Source organism: Grammomys surdaster, unplaced genomic scaffold (assembly GCF_004785775.1).
Source record: "Grammomys surdaster isolate TR1022 unplaced genomic scaffold, NIH_TR_1.0 61, whole genome shotgun sequence".
In the NCBI taxonomy this organism is placed as follows: Eukaryota; Metazoa; Chordata; class Mammalia; order Rodentia; family Muridae; genus Grammomys; species Grammomys surdaster.
In genome coordinates, this window is record NW_021604563.1 from 18,200,655 (window position 1) to 18,227,960 (window position 27,306).

At 31.3% G+C, this 27,306-nt stretch overlaps 1 protein-coding gene across 1 annotated transcript in view; it reads left to right on the forward strand.

Moving 5' to 3' along the window:
- Rps6ka6 (ribosomal protein S6 kinase A6) overlaps positions 1–27,306 on the forward strand; it is a 141,232-nt gene that overhangs the window by 95,417 nt on the left and 18,509 nt on the right. Inside the window, exons 8-18 of the mRNA XM_028780492.1 lie at positions 737–817; positions 2,448–2,527; positions 13,098–13,204; positions 13,745–13,782; positions 18,718–18,860; positions 21,883–21,953; positions 22,172–22,260; positions 23,040–23,098; positions 25,148–25,250; positions 25,789–25,919; positions 26,801–26,923. Coding sequence (XP_028636325.1) covers positions 737–817; positions 2,448–2,527; positions 13,098–13,204; positions 13,745–13,782; positions 18,718–18,860; positions 21,883–21,953; positions 22,172–22,260; positions 23,040–23,098; positions 25,148–25,250; positions 25,789–25,919; positions 26,801–26,923 — 1,025 coding nt within the window. The remainder of the gene's footprint in view (positions 1–736; positions 818–2,447; positions 2,528–13,097; positions 13,205–13,744; positions 13,783–18,717; positions 18,861–21,882; positions 21,954–22,171; positions 22,261–23,039; positions 23,099–25,147; positions 25,251–25,788; positions 25,920–26,800; positions 26,924–27,306) is intronic.

Below are 27,306 nucleotides of genomic sequence, written 5' to 3' on the forward strand. Positions count from 1 at the left end.
GACCAGGCTGGCCTCGAACTCAGGAATCCACCTGCCTCTGCCTCCCAAGTGCTGGGATTAAAGGCATGTGCCACCACTGCCCGGCTGTATAACAGTTTCTTGAATATGTATCTGAATAAAAGTTTAATATCAGAAAGTGTAACATAATTTCATTCAGTTTAGTCTGAAGTTAAACATTTTTAAAAATCTTTACTCTTTTCTTTCAACATCTTTATTTTTTTACTTTTTGTCTGGGTGTTGCACATTTAGAAAGCACAACTACCTCCTACAATTATATACACTGTAGTTTAGATTTATAAAATTAATACTGACCTTGATATATTATGTACCTATAACCTTAGCTCTAGAGAGGTGGAGTTCAAGGTCATCCTCGCCTGTATACCATATTAAGATCAGTATGGAATTCATAAAACCTTGGGAGGGAGGGATGGAAGGAGAGAGGGAGAGAGAGAGAAACAGAGACAGAAATAGAGAGAGGAGAGGGACAGAGAGAAAGAACACAAAGGATGCTATTAAGTTTTACTTCACATGAAAACTTAAAGAAATACATATTAGCCAAATATGCCACTAAATCTGTTGGTGTTGGTTTTTGAAAATGATTATTATTATCTAGGAATACACAGACTTAATTAAATTGTTTACTTATGAAATTATATATTTACATTTTAATTAGTAAATTAGACAGTCTTTACTAAGATTATGAATAAGTATAACATTTCAGTCCTTATGATTTTAGTTCGAGACCGTGTTCGCACAAAGATGGAGAGGGATATCCTGGTAGAAGTAAATCATCCATTTATCGTCAAACTGCACTATGGTAAGCAGTGCTTTTATTTATGGAATTAGAGAACTGTAATGTTTTCAAGATACTATTATAAACATTATGTAATATATTCCACAATATAAAATATACCTGAAATATGTATTAATAGCTAGCATTTAGTTGAACTCATTGTCTTAAGTTAGTTAACTTAATTAAGGCGACATGATAATATCTTCCAAAAATCTCGTCAAGTATTAGGGAGGAGGTGTTGAAGTCTCACCTCATGACTGATGAATTCTTGACAATTGATAGATGTTGGTAGAGTCAGTTTTCTTAATGCAGTCTCTTAAGAGTATCCATGTTTGGTAGATGGCCCTACACCCATGCTTATACTAGTAACTCTATGTGAACTCGAAACTTCAAATGAGTATTAAAAGTGGGAGGCAGTATTGGTGGAAGGCTATGGCAGGAATCGGAGGGAAAGAAATGGGGGTAAACATATTATATGCATATATGAAATTCATAAAGAATAAAAATGTAGAAAATGTAGTATTTCTAGGTGAGATGAAGGAGTACCTCCAGTGATCATAGGCTACTATGATAATTTATATAAAACATTCAGATGTTTATTTACAAGGACAGTATTTTTTGGCTCTAATCAAGAGAGCTAGCTATGTGGTTATATTAGTTAGGTTGCACTATTTTGTAATACTTAAGATGTGAGATCAGTAAGATGCAGCAGAAATAATGCGGTACGGATGTTTGGAGTCAGGCATTTATGAATTTGAATCATGTCTCTATTGGTAATATATTAAAGAGATTTATAGATATCATTTTACTGAGGGATAAATAGGTCATTCTAAAAATTAATGCAGTTTACTATACTATTTAATTTTGTACATTTAAAATGTAACATATACTGTAATATAAAATGTAACATATAAATAGCATTTATTTTTACTGTAATTTTGGACAAAAAGTCTTTTAAATATTTATCCAATTTATATAAATTACAAGAAATTTCTGGCTCCTTAATTTTTAATTCTTTTATAATGTAATGGAATGAAAGTAGCAGTATTTTGGAAACTCTTTGAATCTCTGACATGCCATGAGATTTAGAATAAACTCCTACTGTGGCAAAATACTGTATCAAATGAAGTGGACTGCAGGAGTGAAAGTCATAATTTCTAGTAATGTATAAAGAGTGAAACTGTGTAAATGAATATGCAAAGGAAAGTGAAATAAATATCACAAAAGAGGCAGGAAGTGCAATTAAACCTCAAAAGTAGTCATAATTTTGATGGAGTAGAGATTAGAGATGCTATGTGGAAATGTGACGAGTTGGGAGGCTCAGTAGAGGAGGTAACCACATTTTTGAGCTTTGTAGATAAGATTGGGAGACAAATCTTAGGCAGCTGTGCTAGAACAAGGTACTTCATTATCAGGAAAATTTTTGTGGTAGAATATTTTTGTAAAGCCACATGCAAGATTGAAGATGTCCTGGAAAGGAATATATACCTATTTTAAGACTGGATTAAATAGTGGGTTTTATTTTGCTATATTATCTGACATTGGGCCATATTAATATATAATTATTTTATGATACTTGATAATAAAATTGTAAACATGTTTATATAAAAGTATGGCAGAGTTTAACTTCTACAACATTGTGGTTTCTAATTAGCTTTTCAGACTGAAGGGAAGCTGTACTTAATATTGGATTTCCTCAGGGGAGGAGATGTCTTCACAAGATTATCCAAAGAGGTGAGAATTTCCTTATAAATTTGTTAGTGTATTTTATTCAAACAAAACTAAAAAGTCATATAATTTTCCAGTAGAAATTTGAAATCTTAAGCTTTTTATCACTGTATATAGTATTTAATGATATATCAGTTGATGATTTATTATGTGTCTTTCAGATCATCTCAGACTCCTAGTTACTTTTCTCTGAGATGAAAGAACATTATAAAGAACTGAGTGATGTAGATAGGAACAAGCCTAGACTTTGGCTACTCAAGCTACCTAAATGCCTCTTGGTGTAGTGTTCAGTTTATTCATTTAAAATGGACTTATTAAGGCATAATTGACATACAATAAATGGCATAAATTAAATTTGATATATTTTGCATTTTTGTATAACTGTGAGATCATTATTAAAATAAAATATATTACTGCCAAAAGTTGTAATGTTTCTTCCCATCCCAACCCTGCTCTTTTTGGTTTATATTTTCTAACAGATTATAGAAACAAAATCATAATATATTTTCTTTTTGTCTGGTTTAAATCATTATAATTATTTTGATTTATCCATGTTGTTTGGTGTACCAGTTCATTCACTTTTATTGGTGAGCAATACCCATTGTATGGATGCACTCTGTTTTGTTTATTTACTTGTTGATGAATGTTTGAGATATTGCAGTTTTTGGATAGTACCAATTAAGCTGCTGTAAACATTCATGTACAAATGATTGTATTGACATGTTTTCATTTCTCATGAGTAAATATCTAGGAAAATAACGGCTGGGTCACATGGTAGGTGTAAGTTGTAACTATGAAGACATAGCTGAGCTGTTTTTCCAAAGTGCTTATATAATTTTTACACTTCAAACAGTGGCATATAAGAATTTCAGTTGGCTTCACATCCTTGCCAATACCTGGTATGATCAGTTTTCTTTTTGTGTGTGTGTGTATGTAGTTTTGTTGAACATCTGGTAAATATATAGTGTTACCTAATTTCTGAATTTCATCACTAAAGACTAATGATTTTGGGCATCTTTTTCTGCATTTATTTTCTGTCTATCTTCTTTGACAAAATGTTTAAACATTTGCCCATTTTAAATTGAATTATCTGTTTTCTTATCGAGGTTCCAGAGTTCTTCATATAGTTTAGATGTAAGTCTTTAATCATATATACTGTTTATAAAGGTTTTCTTCAGGTTTATACTTTGCCTTTTTTGTCTTGTATCTTTTGAAAGCAGAATTTGGTGCAGTCTATTTTATAATTTTCTCATTATATTAATGGTTTTTAATATTCCATTTAAGAATTGTTTACATATTTCTAAGTGAAGATTTTCCTGTGTATTCTAGAGGTTTCCATAGTTTATATTTATGTTTATAGTCTAAGTTCACTAGGGGTTATTTTAATATGTAGTTGTGTGCAGAAGTCTTTTTAAAATTGATAGAAGTATCCATTTCTAGCATCATGGTTGGGAAACATTATCTTTTCTTCACTGAATTACCTTATAATTTCAGTAAAAATCAGATTATCATATAGGTGAAGGCCTATCTTTGGGTACTCTGTTCTGTTCACTGATTCATTTGTCAATCTTTATGATAGTACACCTCTGTCTTGGTTACTTATTCATTACGATATATCTGGAGGTTAGTGATTATAATCCATAAACTTTGCTTTTCTTGTGAAAATTGTTTAGGCTCTTGTAGGTCATTTACATTTCTTTATTAATTTTAAAGTCAACTTTCCACATTCTAAAATGATACCTACATGAAATTTGGTTGGGATTTCACTCAACCTGGAAATCACTTTTCACAAAACAGACATCTAAAATACATTGAATTTTCTATAAACATGGTTTCTCTTCCCACTCTATTAGCAATTGCTTAATTTTAGCAGTGATTTTTCTAGCATATAGGGCTTGCACATCTTTTGTCAGTTATCTTTTAGTGCTTCCTGTTTTAGTGATGTAAGTAGAATAGTTCTTTTAATTTCATTTTCAGTGGGAAAAACAATAGAGTTCCTATATTGAGTTTGTATCTCATAATCTAGTAGATTTACATATTCTGGCTGCTTTTTATGTAGATGTCAAAAGCTTTTGTGTTAATTACTTTTGACAAGGTGCTTTACTTCTTTCATCTTTAGATATCATGTACTTATTTCTTTTATTTGTGACCTTATTAACACTGGCTTGAACTTTCATTCTGATGTTGAATAAATTTGATGGGAGAAGACATTCTTATCTTCCTGCTGCTTCAAAATAGAGGGAAGCTTAATTTCACTATAAAATGTAAAGCTGTATATTTCTGTGTTCTTTATTGGGTTGCGTTATCTCATTATATTATGGGGGGATGTTTTAATAGGTGTTACATATTGTCATATGCATTTAATTGAGATTTTTTTTCCTGCTTAATTTATAACATGGGGATTGTGAAATGGTAACCTAACCTTGCATTTCTGAAGGAATGTCACATAGACATCAGGTATAATTACTTTAAAATGTAAATTGGATGTGTGCTAAATGTTTAGTACATTTTGTGTTTATTTACTTTTTAATTTTTCTTCTGTTTTTATTGTATGTGGGTGGTTTGCCTAAATGAACAATTGGGCACCAGGTTGAGGTAGTGTCTGTGGAGACTGGGAAAGGGTATTACATCTCCTGGAACTGTAGTTACAGATGGTTGTATACAGCCATGGGGGTTCTGGGATTCACACCTGACTCCTGAAAAAACAGCCAGCACTCTTAACAGCTGAGCCATCTCTCCATACCTGTAACTATTTTCATAAAAGAGTGTTTATTTTGTTTTATGTTTTCCACATTTATTTGTTTGTTGTATCAAGAGTAATTCCTGCTTCATAAGTTGAATAAGATTTTTTCTTTGAATAGGATTTTTTCTTCAACTTTCCAGTAGGATTTAGATTCACTATTAATTGCTAATAATGATTGATAGAATTAATATGTGAAATCACTTCCACTGGGAAGTTGTTTTGGCCAAAAATGTTCTTTTTGGTAAGGTGTTTAACCCAAAAGTCACTTTATATAATAGATTTAAGACTATTTTTTCTTTTTGTGAGTTATGTATGAGCTTGTGTCTTTTAAGAAATGTGTTTGTTTCATCATATTTATAGCTATAGGTTTTCTATTAGTTATTTTGTTGTTGCTTTTGCTGTATTAAAATGTAATAACCAAGAGGAACTTCTAGAACAAAGAGTTTATTTTAGCAAGCAGTTACAGAGGGAGAATACATAACAAAAGAGGCATGCAGCAGGGGTAGGAAGCAGAAAGTTTTTGTCTCATGGTGGAAGTGAGGCAAGGCTGTAAATGTGCAAAGCCTGCCCTCATATTTTTTCTCTAGCGAAGTTCCTTGTCAAAAATTGTTCATAACTTCTTCAAACAGTGCCAACAACTGAAGAGTAAGTTTCAAATACACGAACAGGTATGAGATGTCTCGTTCAAGCCACCACAGATGTTTATTATTATGTTCCCTTATCTTCTCTCATCGTTGTAGAATCCTTTTTTTTTTTTTTTTTTTTTTTTGTTTGGTTTTTCGAGACAGGGTTTCTCTGTGTAGCCCTGGCTGTCCTGGAACTCACTCTGTAGACCAGGCTGGCCTCGAACTCAGAAATCCACCTGCCTCTGCCTCCCAAGTGCTGGGATTAAAGGCGTGTGCCACCACCGCCCGGCAATGTAGAATCTTTTTTTATGTATGACTTTTGCTCCTTGTGGTGGGAATTTGTCTTCTTTTTGGCCCTCTTAGCGTTGCTAGAAGTTTATCAGCCTTATAATTTTCTTTTTATGATACAAGCTTTTGGCTTCACTGATTTTTTTTATAGTTCTATTCTTTTGTTTCTTTTATTTGTATTACTATTTACTTTGTAGTTACTAACTTTTACAGCTATTTAGTATTACAAACTAAGTACTGCTTTAACTATATTCTTGATATTTTAGCCCTTTTACTTTGTTTAATATACTTTATCATTTCTTTTGACTCATTGGGTATTTAAAAAGATGATATTTAATTTATGCATACATGGTTATTTTCCAGACATTTCTATTTATATTAATTTCTAACCCAATACTACTGTAGTCATAAAGGATACCTTTTAATAGCCTGACTCTCCCTAAATTTGTTTATACTTACTGTATTCTTTAGAACAATATATATATATACATACACATATACGTATACATATACGTATACGTATACGTATACGTATATGTGTATGTATATATGTAATGTGTTGGATCATGTTGGCTAGTAGTGGTTGCTTTAGAAATTGAGAATGTAATATGTATTATACATGTTTTTATATTTTAGGAACATCAAATATTCTAATTACATATTTATATATTTCTTCAATTTCTACCAAAGTTTTAAAGAACTTTTATGGGTGGTATTCTTTCTTGATAAGGAGATGATGTAATTATTACTTTTTAAAAATCAGCATTAGCTCAGTATAACCTTTTTGTGTCTTCACTTTAATTGTAGTTTACTTGTAGCAGTTAAGAAGTACTTATGGCATCCTTGATTCTTTTCCAATTTGAAAATGTGGGCTTTTTAAAGTGAGGTATTAGACTTACTACATTTAATATATGATTGTATATTTGATATGGTGGTCTTTAAGCCTACCATCTCACTTATAATCAATTACAGTAATAATTACAGTTTAAGTTTTGGTTCTGCTGCTAGCTTGGTAGCATTAATGGACTTTTATTTTTTTTATTTTGTATTTCTAATAAGTTTTATAGTGTAAATTTTTAACTTGGAGTCAGGGACATAAGGTCTTAATACAAGTTGCCATATTCATTAAATATTTTTCATGACTTATTTTATAGTTCAGTGGGAGTAAGGGTTTTCTTTCCTTCCTCCCTCCCTCTTAACTTCCCTCCTCCCTGCCCCCTTCCCTCTCTCCTTCCTTCCTTTCTTTTTCTAGAACTGGTAGATATTATTGTGTATCCTAGATTGATGTAAATCCAAGGCTTTCCATTTCAGCCTTCAACATGTTGGGGTTAAAGGTGTGTACTACTACATAGTTATGACTTTGTATTAGATGGTAGGTAGATACTGTGAACTTAACTTTCTTTCATGATAAATGTTTTGGCATTTTGATCATATAGGTTCTTTATATCTTTAGTGCTGCAGAATAAAACATTGAGCCTCTCATATGATAGGGACCCACGCTCTACTTTACTTGTACCCCCCAACTCTAGGTCTTCCATTTAAGCTTTTTCACTAAGGACTAGGACATTTAGTATGGGGTTAATTTTCCTCACTATTCAAATGACAGCCTTTCCTAATTACTTTAAATGGCATCCTTGGAATTATGATTTATTATCTTGTTTTCCAAACAAGCCATGTCCTTTATCTTCTTGAGCTTAGTGGGTTATTTTAATCCTTTAAGACTATATTTTCTGTTGAGCTCAGGTAGTTTCTATTGATCTATGATTGAGAATTTCTTATATCTGGGCAGTCTTAGTGAAATTTAACGTACTAGATGATGAATATTTTTGTGCTTCTGGAAATACACTGATGCTTGCTTGAAAATATAGAAATAGTTTTATCTTTTCATATCTTCCTTTAAAATTTGTTAGAGTGGACTTGAATACTTAATTAGGATTAATTTTGACATGCTATTAAAGCAAATTCCTTCTGGCTATTCCAACTGTATGTGTGTGATGTTTTCTGCTCTAGTTGAAGATAACAGCAGCTATTCATTGCTCAATGTGAGTTGCAAGGATTGTTTTCTTGATTCTTTTTCTGACTCAGCATAGTGTCCTCATTCACATGTTCTATGCACCTCATCTATATACTTGGAACTGTTTAAGTATCTTGGAAGGTCGATCTGCAGTTTCCTTTGCTTCGGTACTCTAAATTCTTCTCCAAGACTCTTGACTCTAATTCATTACTTCAGAAAACCTCTGAGCTCCAATTGAGCTAGATATCCCTGCACTACTACTTGGAAACTTCCCAGGTAGTAAACTAGTACAGTCATAGGACATACCACATTTGTTGCTTATATCTCAGTATTTCACTGTCTCTTGTTACTAGATGTCCAGTGTCTTGAGAAATATCATTCCATCTATTTTGTCCTGTGTTTTGAATGTTTCAGGCAGGAAAATTAGCTTCTGTTCTTGTCTGTTTTATTTTGTCTTGAAACGATAGTCTCTTAGCAAAGTTTTAATTGGATGACTGTGGTTCAACATCCAACTTCCAGAATTTATAATGTTGCATGTAGGAGAGCCACCATTGATACCCAGAGCTTAAGAACTTGTGATAAAGGAACAATGTATTTTTGGCATGCTAGTCAGTGCTTAAGTGGCTGAGGTCTCTGGCTTATATCTGTCTACCTCCAGTGCAGAACTTGGCATGCATGATCATATATTTTGTACTGTAGGACATAGTTTAGTATGTAATAGGGTCTGTCTATGATTCTCATCCAAGGGAAAATTTTAAAGAAACTTATAGAGGGACAATGAATGGTATATCAAGGCTCCAGCATTCATTATTTCTTATGTTAGATTATAAACTGTCACAAATGTTTATGAAAAATTCTTACCTGTAGTCATTTCTAATTTTCTTTTAAACTCTTCAGACCTCCATTCTCGATGTGGGACTATCTAAACTCATACTAGCACAGAGATGCAGTCAGTAAGTTTTCATTCCTAAGTCTGGAATATTAGGTAAGAGCAAGCATTTTAAATGCATTTCCCAAAAGACAATAAATTAGTTTATTTATTGAATAGACATTAAAAACTGATTCAGTGATTAATTCTCTAGGCAGCTTTTTATAAGTAGTTGATTGTTGGTTATACTTCACTTGTGAATAAAAAGTTGAGAAATCCAAACTGAAGAATTATTTGTGCCTTTTAAAATTCATTTTAGTATGTATTAAGAAATTTTATAATGTTTGTTACATTTTTAAAAAAGTACCTGCATCATTTTTTCTCTGAAAATTCACACAAACACAGACACTCAGATAAATTCATACATTAACACATACAATTTTGATCCAGAACTTTCTTTTTTGCTAATATCAAGAAAATATCTTCAATTTATTATTGTAAAGCAAACATTTAAAATAATTCATTTACTAGTTTAATAAAATTCCAGACAAAATCTCAATAGAAATCTGTGTGTTGTGACACACATAGTATTTGACACACACAAATTGACAGTATAATTTCCCAATTTATCTAGATAAGGAAACACATACCAAAAATGTCATATGATATATACTTTCTTAAGTTTACTTTTTAGTCATTTGGTTTTTTTGAGACAGAGTCTAGCTATTCGATCCTTTAACATAAAATCTTTCCTACTTCAGCATCCTCAGTGCTAGGATTATAGCAGTGTTCCAACATAACTGTTTTTTTTAAATTATAGAGTTTCTGTAAGCAAAATTTATAGTTTAAACACATGATCAAGAACATATTGTATAACCTATGAATATATATCTATATGTATATAGATATACATATATATAAATATATACACATATAAATAAACACATAAGATTATGAATAAAAGATGTATCATATATTTTAGAAAGGAAATTGTTCAATGAAAACAATTTATGAGAATTTGGTTAGATATTTCAAAAGTAATATAAACACTATCTGTACCACACACCAAGTGAATTTTACCTATATAATAGAACTGTATCTTAGAAGTAATCACTATATCCTAAAATAAAGTGCAGCTGTATATTTAGTTGTTTATTATTGAATGGACATTGGGTAAGCTTTAAAGTAATAAGGGGAAAAACAAACATAAAATAAATTTGACTATATAAAATTAAGAACTATTTAACAAAATCAGCACATGATAGAAAAGCACTTGTAATTAATGTGATAAAGACATTTTTAAGATTTGTTTGTATTATATATAAGTGCTCTTATTTGCATATACACTTGCATGCCAGAAGAAGGCTTCAAGTCTCAGCATAGATGGTTGTGAGCCACCTTGTAGCTGGGAATTGAACTCAGGACCTCTGCAAGACATGATTTCTTAATACTTTAAGGGCTTATACTTATTGAACATAACAGTAGGTTAATGGAAAATAGACAACAAATTGCCAGTACTTCATGAAAACTGGAAAGGCTACAAGGTATAAAAAACTCCTTGGTCGATGAATACATTTAAATTAAATCAAATTTGATACTCTTTTATATCAAATTAAAATTTCATTAAAGGATAATTTGATTCTGTTATAGATGTAGTATGGCTAATATATTCAAAAATTGCTGATGGGCATGCAAGTCATTGTAACCTTACTAGAAAGTAATTTTATTGTATAAATCAGGAATCTAGACTATGTTTCTTGACCCAATATTTACAATTTTATTACTTAGAAATACATCCTGGTTTAATACAAAGATATATGCATATATAAGAATATTTATATATTTATAATGTAGCATATCATAATGGTCATAGTAGTAAATACTGGAAATAATCAAATTGTTCAGAATGAGAACATTTGGTAAATCATAGTGAGCTGATATGATTAATATGCACTAATTTAATAATGATCATAGATAAGTTTGAAATGTATGGGAGTATGCTTATGATATAACATTAACTAGAAACAAAGGAGATTTCTATATAATATATGTAGTATCAATTTGAGTATCTTAATGTATACAATCCCATACACACATTTTATTAAGCCACATTTTAATGTTTTTCCTTTTACTGGAATCTTAGGTCACCTTTTTTTTTGAGAGAGGTTATGAGTAAGATAGTTAGCAAATGTGAAATCATTATTAGCCATGAACCTAAAATATGAGGGAAATATTGTATAAGTGAAACATAAATGGCTTCTGGGGAAAAGGTTATATTTTAGGGACAGATATTCCTTAGTTCATATCCTATGTTTCTTACTTACTAGTTTTTACTTTGGGCAAGTTATTTAGTCTCTCTTAATCTCATTGTCCACGTATGTAAGATGTTTGTAATGGCATATTATAGTTTTTGGAAGACTGTAATAAAGGAAGGAATACATAGTCCTGGTACATAATTACATCTGGTAAATAATTACTTTTTAGTAGGTTTCCTATTTTTGTGAGGCTTTCTACAAAGACAGCATCAGGATAAGGTTGTATGTTTTATATAATGTGTAAGTAACCTAAGTGATATTTAGAGTTTTGTCATATATTGGATTTCAGCAACCATTTGATTATTCTTCCACAGAAGTTAAATGAGTAAAAAGTAGAAGGTGAAGATAATGTTTTACTACATTGATTATTAGAATATTCAAAGACATATCCTTGAAATTTAGATAATGAGTAATATTAACTCTGTCTTCTTCGGTTTTACTAGTAGCATGAATCTGCATTTTGAAATCCAGTGACTGTAATCTAAATGGGCAAATTTAACTATGTGGTATATTATTCAAATTTGAGCCTTCCAAATAGACCACATTTCAGTTTTGAAAGCAGAAAATTTCTAGAAAAAGTTATTTTGGTCAATCCGAAAACCCTTGATAACTTTAAAATTTATGTGTAATAGTTGAATAGTTGCAAATGTGTGTATAGATTACTCAGCTATGAGTGAATATTGATATAACCCTGTGCTAATGTCTCCATGTAGTTGTACATTTAGCTCCATTTAGATGAACGTGATTCTTAGAATAATGTTCTTAGTTTAATATAGTAGCTATTGGTTATATTTTAAAGATTTAAAAACTCAGGTCCTGAGTGTTAAATGATATGTCTGATGCTAAACCTCTAATTCTGATTTTAAATTCCATATGCTTTTTACTTTGTCTTAACATCTTTATTCCCCAACACACAAATATTGAGAAATCCAGTGCTATTAAATCCGTAAACTTTACTTACAGGTGAGAAGAATTGGATCCTGTTTAGGTCAGATGTATGCTTAAAATTCAAATTTAAAGGTTATTAATTTCACGTGTGGTAGATTAAAAGTTTTGAATTAATGGATTTAAAAGGTGAAATTCCTGAGAAGTGCTAGTAGGTGGTAAAGGAGAGAATAGTAGAAACAATGGAAGTACAAATGTTAAAACAAAATATCCCTAATACTTCAATTACCCTGATTGAATATAGTCACTATGCCAATGCTATGTACCAAAATTAATATTGATGTTATGAGACTCAGTAAACATACAGATCCGTTGAAGTTCATTTAACCTAAGATAATATACAAACAACAGCATATGTTTCAGAAGTATGTTTAAATTGCTAATGATTGTAAAGAACAATTTTCTCTAGACACTAATTATCATTTATCTAGAAAAGTTCTCTGAGGATGCCAGAGGGGTGAGGCAGGAGTGGGTGGGTGGGCGGGAGAGCACACTTTTAGAGTCAAAGGGGCCGGGAAGGGAGTGGGGTTTTCTGAAGGGGAGACCAGGATGGGGAACAACAGTTGAAGTGTAAACAAATAAAATGATTAGTAAATAAAAACAAAACAAAAAAGTTCTCTGCTATATAAATGGTTGTACCAATGACAAGATTTAACTATGCCTGTTTTCTTATAATTTGCCCAGATTTGTCTGTCTACTGATTTTTTTTAATGAAGTAAATGAAAAAGTACATGATATAGAAGAAAGATCAAATGATAAATTATTCTTTTATTTTAGGTTCTTTTTACAGAGGAAGATGTGAAATTCTACCTTGCAGAATTGGCCCTAGCTTTGGATCATCTGCATCGATTAGGAATTGTGTATAGAGACCTGAAGCCAGAGAAGTAAAGCTTTATTCTCCATTTGTATCCAAGCTATCTATATTGGTTTACTGTGTGTGCTTCTGTGTGTAATTATGTACATGTATATGCTATGGCATATATATGGAGGTCAGAGGAGTCAGTTCTCTCCTTCTATTATGTGAGTCTCAGATATCACAAATGCAGTTTGTCAATCTTGATGACAAGTGCCTTTATCTGCTAAGCCATCCTGCTGCCCTACCCATATATACATTATATATGTATTTCTGTATATATATATATGTGTGTGTGTGTGTGTGTGTGTGTGTCTATATATCTGTGTATGTATATCATTTCTTGAACTGAAATATATTTAGAAATCATTAAGCTTTTATCAGTTATATGAAAATCAGTTATGAGTGATACAGTTACATAAAGTTTACTTGTACAAAATAATCTTGATAATACACTTTAGTTTTAAGTCAATAATTTAAATTTTTTCAGTGTATCAAATAGTGCCTAATTTTATATTTATGCCTTTACTATTTGTTTTCATAATATTCAATGTGAATTTTTGATTTACAGCATCTTGCTCGACGAAATAGGACATATCAAGTTAACAGGTATGTAAGTTTTCTTATATTCTAATAGGCTCATATGTAATTATTTCTTATCATTCTAGTCCATATTTTTCTAGACCTACTATCATTTTTTAGCCTTTATTTGTGTTACGTTTTTTTGTAGTTAGTGGACCAAGATTAATTTAAAGGTTACATAGTTCCAATGTATTCTGAGTACATTTAAAAAATCTACAGTAGAGGAACTGTCCTAATTTAATAACTAACTAAGTACATGTTACATCTGGAAAAAAAAGCAATAAGCTAACTTCCCCGCCACCTGTTGTTAACCATCCTCATATTTTGAGAGTGTTCTATAACTTAGTTTTATGGAGCCATTCAGTCTTCGGAGTTCTAAGCATATTTCTTTACAATACCTCAAGACTGGAAGTAACCTTAATATTTTAAAGAAATTAATAAATAAACAAACTATGTAATTTCCATGAGATGGGCTACTGAGCAATTAAATGATAGAATCATTAATTTCTCAATAATTTGGGTAGATGACAAGGATATTTTACTGAGAGGCTTAATCTCAAAAAGCTACATATGATTTCAGGACATAGTATATTCTATATTTAAGTTTTAGAAAGCTGTAATCAAGGAACTGAAGAGGTATATTTTTACAGAGATGTTTGGACTGGTATAATTTAAAGTAAGTGACTCTAAATTAAGGGATATAGTATTTCAATGTAAAAATAAAGGATCAAGCTGTTACCTTGTAAACTGAAGTAAATATATCAGCACAAGTGTACATACATTCAAATACTTCAAATATATCTTATTCTATCTCTTTCATAGTTAGATTTTGAGACAGGAAGTTGTAGTATTCCTACCTTTGTCTTCTAAGTGCTGTAATTATAGGCATATCTGGGCTTTTTTCCTCTTCTGTAGACTAAATATTCCACTGACTTAATTTTCAAGACTATCTCGTATTATATTTTATTTTTAATGTAATATTTTTAATGTCTTAAGAGAATGGATATAGTATATTAAGATTAAAAATTGTACTTAAAGACATAGCACAGATGTATTCTGCCTGTTGTTTTCTAATTGAAAACGTTGAACATGGTTTGAAAATCAGTTTTGAAAGAGTCTGAATTAATTAACCAAAGAGAATAATGTTGCGTTTATTTTTTTTCATTTTGGAAATTGGGAGTAATTTGCATACTGTAAAGCTCATTATTCTGATCCTTATGGTGATAGACTTATTTCTATTTTCTGTTTTATAGAGGAGAGGAAGTAATTTTAATATCCTATAGCATTCAATTTAATGCATTTCAAAATAGCTACAAAAGAATTTGAAGATTCCTAACATGAAAAATAATTGAGGAAATGAAAATGCTAATTACTGTAATTTAATCATTGCTTACTATATACTATCAAATTTACTACCATAGCCTGTCAATAAATATTTTATGGCAATTAAAAATTTAAAGGAAATGAAATTTTAAAAAGAAATTCAATATGAAGTGATTACAATGCATGGAGGAGCCTTAAACATCTGTTGCAAATTGAAAGGAGCCCCGGGAAAGGTCACCCACCATGTTTCCAGCATGGCACACTGTGGAAGCAGAGCTTCTGGGGAAGTAGAAAAGATCCATGTTCTCCATGGAATGAGGGAGTGGGGAGTAGAGAGGCATGAGTAGGTGGAGCATAGGAATTTGCAGATAATGAAATTGCTATGAATGACACACCTCTAGTAGTTAGATGTTATCATTTATCTTGCTTATATTAGTGTACAGATACATTCATGAGACAAAACCCAGTGGTACTTTATGTAAAGGGAGGAATGAAAAACTATAGCATAAGAAATTTATATAATAATTCTTGAATAGTACCACAAATTCTCCTATTGTCAGTCTTCTAGGCTTTAGGCTAACTGCCAACCACTTTCCTATTCCTATTCCTACAGTTTGGTTTTCCTCAGTGTAATCTAAATGTGCACACACCATATAAAGCCTCTTAAGTCTAGCTTCATTTGTCTTAGGATAATGCATTTGAAATGCATCCATTCTATGTATTACTACTTTGTTTTAATTTTAATTACTTACAAGTATTTTCAAATTGGAATTTATGGTGGTATCTTGGTATTTTTATCTTTTCCATTTAAGGGATATTTTTTGATATTTTGGGTAGTGATTAATAAAATTAAGCATTAATGAAAAGGTTTTGGAGTAAATGTAATATTTAAATTACTTCAATAAATCGCCAAGATCATCATTACTTACTTCTATGGTAAATACATATTTAGTAAGAATCTTCCAGATTATTTTCCAAATTGCTTGTACATTTTCCAAACCTACTGAATGTGTAATAGTCATTTTAGCTATTCTAATAGGTATATATCTCAACATGATTTTTTCTCTTGTTAGTTACTAATGATATTGCCAATTTCATATATTTATGTCTTTAGAAAATTGTTTGTTCAGATCTTTTGAATACTTGTAAAAGCTGGATTGTTTCCCTGCCAGCCTTTAATTTTTTATGCTCTAAATACATACCTATCTTTAGATAATGATATAGATTAAATAATGATAAAGATATTTTTCTGGTCTTGTTTTTTATTTTATTAATATATCTTTAAAAATTATTAGTTCTTTGAAAATTTCATGTTTTTTTTATCATATTCACTCTCTTCCTCTGGCTTGTCCCTGGGTCCATGCACCCATCCCTATATAATCAATTTTATTCCCTATCTAAAAATATATCATTCAAGACTATTTTGTGCTGAACAAATAAAATTCTTGTATATGTTATTTTCCACTGAAGAATGGTTGACTTACTAAGGGCTAGACGTTTTGACTTAATTTAATTTTTTACTTAATCACTGTACATTCTCCTAATTGCCCACCTTCCCAGTAACACCCTCCCACAATCCTTCCACCATTCCCCCCTTCCTTTCTTCTTTGAGAGGGTAGGGGTCCCTTTGGGTATCTCCCCTCGGGCACATCACTTCTTTATGAGGCTAGGCATTTCATCTCCCACTGAGGCCGGACAAGGCAGCCCAGCTAGAAGAACATATCTCACAGACAGGCTTTTGGGGGTAGCCCCTACTCTAGTTATTCAGGACCCACATAAAGACCTAGCTGCACATCTGCTATATTTCTGTGGGGAGGCATTCTTAAAGAAGGATGTCTTCACTTCTCTGAGCAAATTAACAATTGCAAATATCTCTACAGTTATCATTTAAGCACAAGTTTTTTTTTTTTAGTTTGGTATTAACATGTATTAATTTTTTTTTCTTCTGTGGATTAACTTTTGATGTAATACCGAAAAAATCTTTGTCTAACTCAGAATCAGAAAGATTTTGTTCCTTATTTTCTTTTGTAGTTTTAACTTTTGCATTTAATTCTGTGCTGCAGTTTCAGTTACTATTTGGTTATGATATGAATATAATGTGTTTTTTATATTTATATCCAAATTTGTTCTGGCATTGTTTGTTGAAATGACTGTCCTTCTTCAGTGGAATTGCTTTTTATTTTCATTATAAATCAAGCCACTTCTTTTATATGATAGATAAATATTACCTTAATCATTTCATCCTATAAAATCACATATTTTTAAAAAAAGCTATAGGTCTTAGAAAAAAATGGAGTCACCACCAAAATATTTACTCAGATTCACATAATGAATAAGTAGAAAGTAATTGGAAAGTTTTACATGTTTCAACAACTGACTACACAAAAAATGCAGTAAACATGGTGCTTTACCTTGAGAAAGATCTAAAGTTTACTTGTAGATATAGATGTCAGAAAATTTTCAGTTTGTAAATTATAGTAAAGAATGGTGGGAAACATTCTTTTACCAGGTAGACAAAAGTGTCTTGTACTAAACATCATGAGCTAATGTAGTTGGCATATGTTTAAACTTTCTGTCTTCTACTAATCTTCTCTTATACAGTTAGCCTAGGTGAAATCTATGTTGTGTTCAAATTGCTTTCTCATATAAAAACTTCATTGGATTTGATTTGCATTCTGAAACAAGATCATAGCAGAACTATATTTTGATATATTAATTTTATACCAGTCCATTGATATATATATATATATATATATATATATATATATATACACACACACATATATATATATATATGTATCCAGCCTTTATGTAATTGACTATATTTATTATAATAGCAATGTAATAAATATTTAAGGTAATATATATAATTCATATTTTTGTTATTTTTCAAAATTACTTCAGTATTGTTTTCATGTCCTTTAATATAATATTTTAGAATCAGGTTGTTGAGTTCTTCTAAAGAAATTATACTAGAAATGTTGCTGATATTTCTTTGATTTTGTGGGTCTGTGTTAGAAGAATTATCAAATTAGCAGCATCAAATCACCCAGTGTCTAAACACACACTCTCTCTCCATTTATTTAGAATAACATTTCTTTCATCAGTGTCTCTAGCTTTCAGCATCCATATTTTGTATATGTCTTATGTATGCTGATAGGTCCTTGCAGGGTGTTTAGTGACACTATAATTACTACTCTTTAAATTGAAATTTTCATTTTTCTGTTACTATGATGGAAGAGATTGATTTTTATATTGATACCATTAGTTCTTGGAAGATTGCAGACACAAATACAACTTTGCCCATGCATACTGTGCTTTTGTCATATTTTTAAAAATATAAATTGCTACATCTGTTTATACTTAATATATATATGTGATAGATTGGTTAAATTTTTCATCCCTCAAAATTGTTACAGACATGATAAAATGTATTGTGAGAGAGAGGATTGGCTGACCAGTTTTTAAATGCTCTTAAAGAACTTCATCTTGAAATATAGATTGATATCTGTTATTTTTATCAAATTAGCTATCTCAAGGGTAATTTAGGCTAATGTAAATTATTTGAACTCATTATTTTATTTTTCATATTTCCTATTTCCTGAGATGTTAAACTAATATTTTTGTTAACACTTACAGATTTTGGGCTTAGCAAAGAGTCAGTGGATCAAGAAAAGAAGGCCTACTCATTTTGTGGTACTGTAGAGTATATGGCCCCTGAAGTAGTAAATAGACGAGGCCATTCTCAGAGTGCTGATTGGTGGTCATATGGTGTACTTATGGTAAGTTGTGTGATTTTCCTTAATTATGTCAATACATGGCTAATACTATTAAGGATTTTAGTTTTTAGTTTTAGGGTCAGCTCAGGAAAGATTTCTTCTGATAATTCATAACTAATGTTTGCACTATGGTGATTAGCGAGCAACTAAACAAGGGGTAAGGTTTTAAATGTTCTCCTTTTAATGTTGCTGCTTAAAAAATCAATGGTAAGACTTTTATATAAGCTATTCATATCTGAAATTTAGAAAAGTTTTTAGATGATTCTGAATTTAAACCAATACATATGCTATATTATTAGGTATCACACAGAATTTATCACCTTCATCATATTTGTCCAATCATTTCATACCTTCCCTAGCTGTTGTGTCTTGTAATTTTTTTTACCTCAGTAACTAGTATAGTGGCATTTATTTAAATACTAAATATAGATGATAAGTGGTTATTGAATCACAGCAGTTTTCCTTTAAAATCTAATTATCTATTTTTCCCCAGATATCATGGAAAATTACATGGCATTGCTATACACTAAATGTCTTTTCAAAGGAAGTATTTGGAGAAGGCAGTAGTTAATTAAATTAAATTACAATTACCAATACATTATAGCATTTCCACAATTAGCAAACATATAAACTAAGGCCGATGAAACAATTTAAATAACTAAGAAAACTATCCAATAGTACCTTAAAGTTTGAGGAAGATTCATTTAAAAGTCAATGTAGATTGAAGAGGTGGAACTTAAGCTTTGAAGGATCGATAAAATTTCATAGTTTGTCAAGAAAACTGTCTATTGTGATATTTGCAAATTTTGGGGAAACTGGTTTGATTAGAGAAGTCAAAAGCAAGGGGAAAAATGGAGGAAGTGCAGCTATAAACCTATAAACTTTTCCATATGACTCTTTTGGTATTTTTAAACTATTATGGTCTGAATCAGGATGGTGAAGAAGTGTTATATTTTAGGAAGATTAACCTTCGCATCATTATATTAATGGATGGAAATTAGAGGGATAAAACCTTTAGAAACAGGAAAAAAACGTCTTTCAAGATTGTCATAAGATTTACCAAAAAAGGGAAAGTTTACCAAAAAAAGGAAACTTTGAAGACATTTCAGATAATATATGATTGATCTTAGTAGCTGATTAAATGACAGAGAAAATAGAGGAAATGGTTCAAAGGACAACATCTACCATAGTTTCTTTGTGAGGAGGTAGGATTCTTAGGTGCAGTCCCTCCTTTTATGTGTGTGTGTGTGTCTACTATTATACTAACTATTCCTATAGATTTGGCTGAGAAAAATAGTGCTTAAGAGAGGATGGGGTTAGAGCAACAGATTTGATGTTATCATGGTACAAGAGATTAGTGCATAAAGTAATTAATGTTATGACTTCAGCCAAAATGAGCACAGGACTGATGCCAAACCCAGTAATCAATCTTACTTTGAAATATAATTATTATTAGTAGAGTTTTTGTGTGTTTGTTTATGTGTGTATGTGAGGAGGGGAGAGCAGACCTGAAGTTGACAACTTTCAGTTGAATTTCACTTTACTTTTGAGAAAGGGCCTCTTATTGCACCTAGAGCTAGAACAATTTAGCTAGACTGACTAGCAAGCTTCAGAGGCATAATTGGAGATCCACTTGTTTCTGTTCCAGTAATACTCTGGTTAAACATTCATGTCATACTCAGATTTTATCCAAACTGTATGGCAAATACCTTACCCACTAAACCACTTCCTCAGCTCTCCTATAAAGATTTAATGAACTAGTAAGATATTTAAGACTTTTCCTTTCTCCCTCCCTCCTTCCCTCCCTCTCTACCCTCCTTTTCTTCATCCCATTTTCCTTCCTTCCTTTCTTTTCCTTTTTCCCTTCCTTCCTTCCTTCCTTCCTTCCTTCCTTCCTTCCTTCCTTCCTTCCTTCCTTCCTTCCTTCCTTCCTTCCTTCCTTATTAAGCATTTAGCTTAGGACAAACTAGACAAGTGTTCTACCATACAACAGAATTCTCACACTTAGATCTAGTCTTTTACAAAATAATAGTATATATTATTTTATCTTGCCATTCTCAGTTAAATCCCTATTCTAAGATGTTTTCTTTACTCTATGTGCAAATATTTCCATTTTCTTTTCTAGAGGTATTACTGTACACATGAATATATGTGTACCATTATTTTAAAGGTCTTATATATGCTAACAACTTGTTCTACCATTGAGGTGTGTCCCAAGGGCTATTAAAAATACTTTGAGGTCAGGTTCTACTAAGGTATCCAACAGTTCTTAAACTGACTGTGTAGCTCAGATAGACTTTGAACATGTAATTCTTTGGCTTCATATTCTAGAATAAATGAAATTACAGGAATGCACCACCACCCCTAGCATTACTTCTAATTTTGAGTTTCTGCTTCTTTTTTTCTTTTTTTTCTTTTTTTTCTTTTTGCTTTTTTTCGTTTTTTTTTGTTTTTGTTTTTGTTTTTCAAGACACTGGCTGTAACACTGCCTGTCCTGAACTTACTCTGTAGACCAGGCTGGCCTCGAACTCAGAAATCCACCTGCCTCTGCCCCCCAAGTGCTGGGATTAAAGGCATGAGCCACCACTGCCTGGTGGGTTTCTGTTTCTTAATTTATTTTTTAGTTTGTCTTCTTATTAGAAGGGATTTGGAATGGTTACTTTTAAATTTTTTCTTGGTATGGTACTTTAGTGTATATTTTCTTTTTGTATTATTGTTACTTGCCTTAAATGTATATCTTTGTTTATAAGACAATTTATTTTCAGATTACATCTAGTTTGAGAAGTTAAACATATCAGAAATAAAGGAAAACTGGTTGGTTTCATCTGCTGCAGTTCAACTCTGTCACACTCTACATGGAGATATATAGTAATCTTCTTTAAGTGACCTAATTTCTTATTGTCTTTAGAACCACCATCAACTGAATTCTGTATGATTTAATAATCATGTACTATAAGTCTTGTCAAATTTCATTGTATGTTCTAAGTTGTAATAAATTATGTTTTTTTATTTTATTTTTTTCTAGTTTGAAATGCTTACTGGCACTTTGCCATTTCAAGGGAAAGACAGAAATGAGACCATGAATATGATACTGAAGTAAGTAGAAACATTATTGTTCTATTTAGGGAAAATATTCTTGCTTCTAGTATTGAAATCTTAATGTGGTTTTCAATACATAAAGACTTAAACTGTTTTTACTATCTTTGTCTCTTCTTCTGACATATAGGAGACTTATTACAACTTTTAAATTCACTTTGAGATTTATTGGCTTATACTGTCTAGATTTAAGTAAAAATTTTTCCGTTGTTTTTCAGAGCAAAACTTGGAATGCCCCAATTCCTTAGTGCTGAAGCACAAAGTCTTTTAAGGATGTTATTCAAAAGGAATCCAGCAAATAGATTGGGTATTTTTTTTATCTTCTTTAACCTTTATAACAATATACTGCATATACTAGCTAAATAACTGTGTCTTTATATCTTCCAGTTTAAATTCATTTATGACTTGCTTATTTATACTTTATATTATGAATTTTTAGTATTCTACATAGATATTTTTATGACTAAATCATGGAATAGTCTAGTTAATGAAAAGGTTTGCTGAACATGTAGTTTATGTACAATATAGGGTTTGCTTTTGAAAAACATGCAGAGTTTACTTATATTGATAATTCTTTTAGATAATTTTGAGAGTGATTATTTTGTTCTCCTAATATACTTGAAAGTTCTGTTGTTACAACTCGTCACTATTTGACCAATTTTCAGGAACCTTTTCCTAGATCTTGATGTGATCCTATGGTCTGTAGACTTATGTTAAACTTATAGTCTATTTGCTCTTTGTAGATTTAACCTAGTGTATGAATATGAGGTATAAGTTGAATTGTGAAAAAAAGTAAGTTAATGTCATATTAACTTGAAATTGTATTTGTTAGGAGGCATTTTAGTATTTGGTATTCATTTTGTTTTATACAGTTCCGTTTATGCATCAGGTTTTTTTTTATTAATAGTAGATAAAGGAAAAGTTAATACAAATACCAGGCTAGAAATCATAGATATTTCACTATAAGGAATCTAGGGAAAATGTACAGTCATATTTATATCTAATAGTTTAGGAATCAGCTAGCAAGACTAGAAATTAAAATTTAAATTAAAATTTAAGCCATTAAAATTTATTTCCATATCATAGGATCAGAAGGAGTTGAAGAAGTGAAAAGACATGCATTTTTTGCTTCCATTGACTGGAATGTAAGTTGGATATTAGCTTGTTGGTAAATAAATGATATTTGAAATGGGCAAAACTCTTTAGAAGCAAAGGTGATATAGAGCATAATCCATTTATTTTATATTAAGTCTAGCAATTTTGCTTCTAGGTATCACATAGTATGGCAATACTTTGAAGTAGTAGATGTATTGAAATAGTAATTTTTGCTTGTCAGTTATAACTGTTAAATGAGATTAATGCTAGACTTCCACTCTAGATGGATAGAGGAGGAGAAAAGGAAAAATGGGTGAGGCTGTAAGAGATTCTTCTAGGCAATAATAATAAACCCAGGTATTATTAAACTTTAGATTGTTCATTGCTATATATATTATTATAAAAAATTAAATTTAAGGAAAAATTTCTGTGGATACGTTCTTAAAATTGGGGATAATATTAAATAAACACTTTTAGAAATTCTGCTATAAAGATTTTAATTGATATACTCATCTTTATAAGCATAGGCATTATGGGTATTATTTTTGTTACTTGTTTCACCATTAGTTTCAAATTTCCCAAATTCTGTTTTCCCCCTCTTAATTCATTAGTTGTTGAAATGTAGGATGTTTGATTACCTTGTATTTGCATCCAAAATTTTTCTTTTTACTGGTTTCCAGTACTATAATAAAAACTATACTTGATATGTTTTAGTGCTTCCAGATTAATTGAGAATTGTTTAGTTGACTATCTTGAAGAATGTTCAGAGGGCTTCTGAAAAACTATTAAGTGGAATTTTTGCTAGACATATGTTTGGTCCATTTGGTATAGGGAATGTAAACCTTGCTGTCTTTGTTGGTTGAGTAAAGTGTTAACCTTCCTGACCATTATTTCAGTTGAGCCTTTGTCTTTCTTTTGATCAGCTAGTATTTATATAAATGTTTAATATTTGGTATCATGTACATTTAGATGTGTCTTTTTCTCTTGCTGACTTGACCTCTTTCTCATTATATAATGACCTTGCTTGTTTTTAATGCTAATGACTTCAACTCTATTTTTTCTGATGTAAGGCCACTCACACTTTATTTTAAATTCAATTAGTATGGACTTGACTGTCTTTCTAGGCAGGTTGTGAAATGGATTTGTTGGAAACAGCATGCAGTTTTCCTTCCTGCCTTTCTCCCCAATGAGTCTTTCTTTTGTAACACTAAAATCAGGGACTATGGTCACTAGTTTGTTTTCCTTAACTCTGTAGAAACTAGTTTAATAGGTGAATCTCTGTTCCACTTGGTGTATTTATGGATACAGATTGTCAGAGCATCATATTTAACTGCAATCTTGCTTACCCATCTGTGCTTTTTAAACATACACAGTTTAGGTACTTAGATTATTAAGTACAAACAGCATATTTAATGTTACCTTATATGGAAATAAACTATTTTAGATGAAGTATTCATTAAAAAATCTATTGATTTTGTTATTTCAGAATGGTTAGTTACATTGTGATATGCTTTGGATGCTCATGGCTCTAGGGAGAATTTATTTTGATATTCAGAACTAAACATCTTTACTCCTGTATATTGCAAGCTGTGATATCACTCATATATGTTATCTGACTTCATTAGACTTCGGATATTACACCTGAAATGTAGAATTTGGTTAACAATTATCTGAAAGCTATGTACATATTTCTAATCTGCTTACTGATTGTCAATTTTATGTGACACTTTTGATTATCAAGTATAGGTTGCATATCCGAAAAGTTTAAGATTTGGGGGGTTTTGGATTTTTGTGTGAGGGTGGGTATGTGTGAGTGCATGTATATACATGGTAGAAAGTGAATAAATTTGAGGATAGAACCTAAGTAATATGGAATGCTTTGTGTTTAATATGCCTTATTCATATAGTTCAAAGATAATTTCATACTATATATTTAGTGTACTTGTGTTTTGGCTACAATTTGTATACTTATACTACCATGTTGTCTTTCTAAATATTTTCGATGTTAGACCATTTGAATTTTAGATGTGCTAGGAATGCCTAACATGTATTAAACATTCAAAATATTAAATAATTTTTCACTACTTCGTTACCTTTAGAAACTATATAAAAGAGAAGTTCAGCCTCCTTTCAGACCTGCTTCTGGAAAACCAGATGATACTTTTTGTTTTGATCCTGAATTTACTGCCAAAACACCTAAAGGTAATACATATTTGTTTATAATTAAGGCTTTTCTAGTAATTACTAAATATATTAAACTTCTTCAGTGAAATTTTAAAAACTACAAAATTAGTTTGGGTTTTGTGACAGTGTAGATTCTATGTGTAGGGTTGCTACTATCTGTAATTGGGAAATACAGAAGCATGGGGACGGGTACAAGATGGAAGGGTGCTTTGCTTTGCAAATTTTTTGACAAACTGATAAGTTTCTTGATAGTGATACAAGGTAAGACATGAGACAGACACTGGCTCAGTTTAGAATTTGATCTAATTGACCTTTAGTGACATATTCCTTCAATAAATATTTAATCCTTACTCTGTGTTGGATAGTGAGAATTTAGCAGTTAAGAAATAAAAATTTTTTACCACATAACACAGAGGTGTACAAAGAGTAGAGGGGAAGTATGAGTCATATTTATAGTGTGCCAGGCTGTGATATTTAATGGTTTCCTATACATTAGAACCCTGCTGATACTGTAATCATCTGTACTTCTAGTAAAATATAACTGTTTAAATATTAGATTCTCCTGGTTTGCCAGCCAGCGCAAACGCTCATCAACTCTTCAAAGGATTCAGTTTTGTTGCGACTTCTATTGCAGAAGAATATAAAATTACTCCTGTTACAAGTTCAAATGTATTACCAATCGTTCAGGTAAGTTCTGCATCATCACAATGCTCAGTTTCAGGATAATTATTTCTTTCACTTATTAATAATGGATGTTTAGTAGTTATTAAAAGATAATTATTAGTGAGTTCATTTACTTCTCAGTGTAATGAGTTAAAGATCTTTATAATTATTATATGTCTTTTTTGGCCCAGAAGTCCTCTGCTGTATATGTATTGGGGACGTCATATCAGCTGGTGTATGCTGCCTTTTTGGTGGTCCAGTGTTTGAAAGATCTAGGGGGTCCAGGATAATAGCCTCCTATTGGATCACACTACTACTCAGCTTCTTCCACAGGGGTCAGCAGTTTCTGTTCGTTGGTTGGGTGCAAATATCTACATCTGACGCTTTCAACTACCTGTTTGGTCTTTCAGAGGGCAGTCATGATAGGTCCCTTTTTGTGAGCACTCCATAGCCTCAGTAATAGTGTCAGGCCTTGGGGTCTCCCCTTGAGCTGGATCCCAATTTGAATCTGTCACTGGATCTTCTTTTCCTCAGGCTCCTCTCCATTTCCATCCCTGCAGTTCTTTCAAACAGGAACAATTATGGGTCAGAGTTTTAACTGTGGGATGACAACCCCATCACTCATTTAATGCCCTGTCTTCCTGTTGGAGACGGATTCTATATAAGTTCTCTCTGTCTCCTGTCAGACATTTCATCTAAAGGCCCGTCCCTTTGAGTCCTGAGAGTCTCTCACCTCCCAGGTCTCTGGTAACTTTCTGGAGGGTCCCTCAACCTCCTACCTCCTGAGTTGCCTGTTCCATTTTTTCTGCTGGCCCTCAGGGCTTCAAGTATGTGATTATTTAGAACAAAAATGGAGAAAGTATGAAATTACTTCATTTTCATTAGTGTTTATTTTTAATAAACAGATAAATGGAAATGCTGCTCAATTTAGTGAAGCTTATGAACTGAAAGAAGATATTGGTATTGGTTCTTACTCTGTTTGCAAGCGTTGCATACATTCAGCTTCCAATGTGGAATTTGCAGTCAAGGTATTGTTTCTGAGCCTTGTTTCTTGTTGGACATAATTTGTATTATAGAGTAGTTCATACACAGGTTTACTGAAACAAGGAGATAGAAGATGATGAGAAACATGTTTGTGATTTAATGTTTTCATTTTTAACTTCTTTGTGAGGCTTTATTTTGACAAAACAGCATTATTTTGTTATTTTTTGTTTTCTGTCTAATCTTTAGTGTAGTATGTTAAGATTAAGCAACTGTAAAACTTGCGTATTATCATTTAGTGTAGTTTCAGTTAAAATTTTTCTGTTAAATTTCCATTGTAGGGAATTTTTAAATGTTAAACAGTTAGAGAATGATATTCTTAAATTTTTAAGTATTTCTTAATAGTTTAGCCTGATTGAAAGTTGACATG